Here is a 5,428-nt window from a genome sequence, read left to right as displayed (position 1 = left end):
TGGGGTCATTTGACCCCAGTACTCTTTCCTGCCATGGCAGGGGGTCAGACTAGATGATCTACTCAGGTCCCTTCTGACCCTAGAAACTATGAAGTCATTTGTTTAATTATTAGAATAAGGGACTATGAAAGCACTTGCTAATTGGAAAAAATAAGGGCATGATAGAATTGTGTCTAATATGACCTCTATTCCTGATATCTCACATATATGGCACAGTCTTTGTGGAGTGTGAACTATGCCAGTGTATAACTTCTGAAAAGGCAATTACTGCTGCCTGGTTGATTCTGAGGGAGATCTCAGTGGCACAGTATCTTTCCTGACTTGTCTGTAGCCACAGATAAGTAACAGAGAACTGGGAAGTTGGTGAACATGATTTCATAAATATTGCTGAACTGTAAGATACAGGGGTATAGGTTGTAGCTGTCTTGGTCTCTAAGGACATAGGCGGACAATGTTTTTTGGGTAAATCTGATATCTTTTCTTAGAAAGCGTGCTAAGAAGAATTTTTCCAACTATTTGAGTTGGTCTAATAAAAGATATCAGATTTACCCAAAGAACCTTGTCTGCCTATGAAGTGTAAAACAGGCATTTATTTATAAATGACAGATAGATGATAGTTTCACATTTAGATTTTAAGAACAAAAGAAATGTTGTATAGGGCCAGAAACACAGAATTTCCCTAGTCCCTTTTTGTACCTAGCTATGCTATGTTTCTGCCACCTCCTGTGGCAATTTATTCTACAAATGAACTATGCACTATGTAAAATACTACTTTCTCTTGTTAATTTTAAACCTATCTCTTGCTAATGTCAATGGGTGCTCCTTAGTTCTGGTTTTCTGGGACTTGGTGAATAACAGTTTCTTGTTCACTTTGTCTGTACCCTTCATGGTTTTATAGACCTCCCTCAGCCTTCTCCTTTCCAAACTTAAGAGCCTTTGCGATTTTAGTTTCTTGTGGTATGGCAACTGCTCCATAACCCTGATTGCATTGCTTGTCCTTCTCTGTACCTTTTCCAATTGTACTGTACCTTTATTTGAGCTGTGGAGACTGGAACTGTACACAATAATTCAAGGTGTGGGTGCACCATGGATTGGTAGATGGGACTCAGTGTATGTATATCCTATCCTTTTTTAAAATTGTAGTCAGTTAGTAAACTCACATTTTTAATGGTTTTAGCAGATATATAGGGATTTCCACACATGTATCTATACTGTATATATAACCAGGCATCTGAGCCATTTTCTTGAATGTCAGCACGTGCATCATTTTCTGTGTGAGGTGACAGATGTTTTTCATTGCAGATGTCTGCTGCTATCGAAAGTTATGCCCCTTTAATGGGGGTTCACCTTTGGTCCAGCCATCAGCATCTGACTTCCATTTTAGCTGGAACCAGGTTCCTTACTCTGTGGGTAAGACAAAACTATAGGAGCCCTTTTCAGTGGGCTTAGCTTTTTTCATTAGCTCTGGAATCACACTTGCCTTTGGGAAGCACAAGTGAGTGTTACAAAAACAAAGTGCCGTCCTGCAGGCCCAACTAATTTTGCATGGGATAGCTCACAGTAAGGAGCCTTGGGGACTGACTCTTTCAGTGCGTGAAGAAAGGACTGACATTGCTGCCTTATTTTTCTTGCCTTTCTCAGCTCATTTACTTCCTTTGCTCCCTTTTAGAGACACAAAGTGTACATCTAAACAGGCATGGTAAGGCAGGCAGTTACAGACTTCATGCATCTGGACACATGCCAATATTTCAGAGACTGTTCTAAACTGCTGAATCATTTATGGGTGAGGTAGGAGAGATACTAGAGCAGGTCAGGTTTCCAGGAGCCTCTGAACTCATAGAATCATAGGGTTGGAAGGGAAAAGGACCTCAAGTGTCATCTAGGCAAGTCCTCTAGAACAGTTTTAAAGTTGGAGGAATGTCAGTAAAACAGCTGATACAAATCATTTGGAGTTGTTATTTTTCACAGTAAAACTAACTTGTTTGATTGCAGTTTGTGCTTTTCCGTACATCCTGGCCTTCACTACTGATTCCATCGAGATCCGGTTAGTGGTGAATGGGAACCTAGTTCACACAGCTGTAGTGCCTGAGCTTCAACTTGTAGCATCAAGGGTAAGACACAGGAAAAAAGCATATCTGGTCCCCCGTGTGAGGTCTGATTCCTGTGTATGTGATGCAGGCTCCCAGGTACTCAAGCTGTGAATGGAGACAGACCTTCTCAGGAGGACCTGGTAAAAATCTCAAAAATCGCTGATCCTAATGAGCCACTTTGGGTGCTGATGCTGTACAACATGCAAAATAGTATACATAGACTTTGCCTGAGCACTTGGCTCCACATTTGAGTATGTGTAAGAATGGTGATAGCAAGCTTCTTTGCTGCTCAAGTATTGATCTGACATTCAGGGGCAGCATTGTCCTTCTGTCTGTTACCATGTCTCATACAGAGACCCTTCTCCAAGCTCTTTCCCTATTCTTTACATAATTAGAAATGTCCCTTCCATTCTCCACTGGACATTTCCCTGATTAAACGCAAGGTAAAGAAGAGCACAGAGTTGTCTGCTTGTGAGTGTCTTATAGGGGTGGAGGATGATTTTTATGTTTTGTGATGGACACTTAATGCTACACCTGGAAAAAGAGAGAGAATCTATCTTTAACAAGCACTGACAGCCATAAAAGAAAGCAACAAGCAGCAGCAATACCTCACTTATGACACCAGTTGTTGTTGTACCAAACCCTGGGATTCTAGCTCAGATCCTTTAACGTGTGTGTGGAACATGGAGGAATACAACATGTATCATCCCTGGGGCTGGGGAGAGTGAACAGGTAGCTGTATGTTATTTTTGCCCTTCCCCTAGTTCTGAACCCAGAACCAGAGGGTCACTTTCCATCTTTCAGGCTGCTCTGATGTGCACTGGTTACTATGCCTGTACATCAGTCAGGACTTGACAAGCCCAGGTCCACTCTCACTCCTCTAGCTGCATGGAGTAGGGTTAGAATCGCAGGACGTGTCTACCTGTGCATATTACTGTGACAAACTCCAGTGCTTATTGTGCTGGAGTTTATTGCTCCCAGGTGCTGTGTTTACATGGGTGTCCAGGACCACAGTGTGTTAAGCCAGGTTGGAGCAGCCCTGCTGGCAAGAGGCCCAGGGGGTCAGCTTGCCAGCTTGGGGCTGCTTCCACCTGGCTTAATGTGCTGTGGAGGGGCTGACTGGGGCACAAGGGTTCCTCAGTGCTAGTAAAAAACAGGGCAGGGTGAGTAAAAATAAATCTGCAGCAAGATAGTACTTGTGTATTTACAAGTACTACCCTGCTGTGGAGTTTATTAGTTGACTCCAGCCTGATAGAGCTGCATGTGTAGATACTGAGACATTTACTGTGGAGCCAATTAGCTTACTCCGCAGTAAATGTCTCGTGTAGACACGCCCACGGAGTCATAGTAAAGCAGGGCTGGAAGGGACCTCTGGAGGTCATCTAGTCTAGCCCCCTGCCTGAGACAGGATCATCCTTATCCCTGTCCAAAGTGTACCATACAAATGCCTGTCTAACCTACTAGTAAAACAACACGGTCAGTCTTGTCACGCAGCCACAAGGCATAGCACCCTACCATGCCACGGGGCTTTGTTAAAATAGGGTCAAGAGGTTGTATACAGACCAGCTGTTGTGGTGGAGCCTTCCATGTCAGGTTTCAGTGACTTTGAGGCCTTTATGCAACTGCTGTAGCTTGTGGAAAGAGGAAACCTGGGCTGTATCTCAGCAAGTGACTGGAAAGACTTGCTGTGCTAATACTGTTTTTCTTGTCATTTCAGTTGGACATTTATTTTAAAGCTACTGCGGTGGCAGTTGGATCATCTAATAGCAGTTCCAAGGAGACCAGTTCAAAGAGCTCTCCTCAGACACCGATAGCTCATGAAACACCAGAATTCCCTCTGTCTTCAACAGAAGGTAAAGCGGTACTGGGGCTAACTGGGCTTGGTTACTGGCTTATGCTGAAAATTAGCACATTTGCAGTGTGAAAGACTTTAAATTGATTGCAGCTGTGAGGCCTGAGAACTAGAATTTTCTATTCCATCATGGAGCAGGTGTGACTATGGAAGCTATGCCTAAGCTACTTCTTGCCAATGTTCTCTTCCATTGCCTGTTCTCTGGGGTAAGGGACAAGTCTCAGTGGTCTAGTGAATCTTTGACACTGCTGTGGCTGTGGTTGCAGACAGAGATACCAGTTTTGGGGACACTTGCCTTCAAAGGGCTGAACTGAAATACCCCACCTACAGAACACATTTTGCTTAAGAGATGCCTAACTCCAGGTCAAAGAAGTTAATAGCACCTTAAAATATGGTATGAAGGGTACAAGAGCATGCTGCCCTGATGTAAAGGAAGCATGGGATGTGCAACAAGAGACTGGCCTGGCAAAACAGTGAACTCATCAGTTATGAGGGCTCATCTCCTTTGCTTTTTACCTCTGGCATGCCAGAGGCGGGGGGTTGGTGTTTTGGGTAGTTCCTCCTGGAGTTATAAGGGCCTGAACTTATGATTGTGGGGATTCCCTTGGGTAACAAAAGTCTGCCAACATAGGGAGCTGGGCAGTGGCCTAGGAGGCTACTTCCAGTCTTGTTGCCCTCTGCACTTCAGAAAAGTACCTTGGGGCTATGGCAGACCCATGAGCCACGTATAAGCTGGCAGTGTGCTGGTGCTGCTGCTCCTGAAAAAAAAATGACCGCGAGGATCCTGGCTATGCTAGCAGGAGTGCTGCATGTACATCCTGGGGAGTGATTGACTGGCTGATTTTATTTAAGACTTTTTTTAATCAGCAGCTTTCAAAATACCACTTGGTCTCTGCTGGATAATTACAAAAATGGTTTCTCTGCTCAAAAATTTTAATGACTGAAAATGGGTCTTTTAATGGGAATCTAAGCACAGCTTTAACTATGGTTCTGTAAAACTGATGTTCCCATAAATAGCTCCGTTTACATCCAGTCGCAGCTTCCCAGGCCCCACTAAATTTTCTATCATTTGTTGTTTTATGTTATCTTGTCACTGCTTTTTCTTTACCTCTCTTAGGGAAACAACCTCAATCTCTCCAGTCTGCCTTCAAACAAGGGTTGTTGCGGGCCCCTGCTCAGGCTGATTTCCTGTGTCTGCCCCCTCCCCCTTTATTTTTCTAAACACTTCCAAGCAGAACTGCACACATTGCTGCTAAAGTCATCCTTTTTAATTTACAGTCTGGGATTATAATATTTTTCCATATCATTCTTTAGCTCGTTCTTGATGAGTGCTGATATTTTATTTTCTGTAAAAAAGAAAAAAATATGAGAGAGTGATAATTTTAATGGCGGCAAACTGACCAGATTATTTGAGATTAACTAGGGAACTTAAAGATCATATAAAGGAAGGAAAGTGAGCCTGTAAAAAAAAAAAAAAAAAAAAAAA

The 5,428-nt window shown here is 43.2% G+C and overlaps 1 protein-coding gene across 5 annotated transcripts in view; it reads left to right on the top strand.

The window, feature by feature from the left end:
• The window catches only part of GARNL3 (GTPase activating Rap/RanGAP domain like 3), a 147,005-nt gene that overhangs the window by 137,624 nt on the left and 3,953 nt on the right, over positions 1–5,428 (top strand). For all 5 annotated transcript variants that reach the window (XM_019514037.1, XM_019514027.1, XM_019514047.1 and 2 more), the window contains 3 exons: positions 1,303–1,410; positions 1,993–2,111; positions 3,808–3,943. In XM_019514037.1, the coding sequence (XP_019369582.1) occupies positions 1,303–1,410; positions 1,993–2,111; positions 3,808–3,943 (363 nt within the window). The remainder of the gene's footprint in view (positions 1–1,302; positions 1,411–1,992; positions 2,112–3,807; positions 3,944–5,428) is intronic.

This window comes from Gavialis gangeticus, unplaced genomic scaffold (assembly GCF_001723915.1).
Source record: "Gavialis gangeticus isolate Ggan-Ray unplaced genomic scaffold, GavGan_comp1, whole genome shotgun sequence".
NCBI lineage: Eukaryota > Metazoa > Chordata > Crocodylia > Gavialidae > Gavialis > Gavialis gangeticus.
This window is presented reverse-complemented; position numbering and strand designations above follow the sequence as displayed.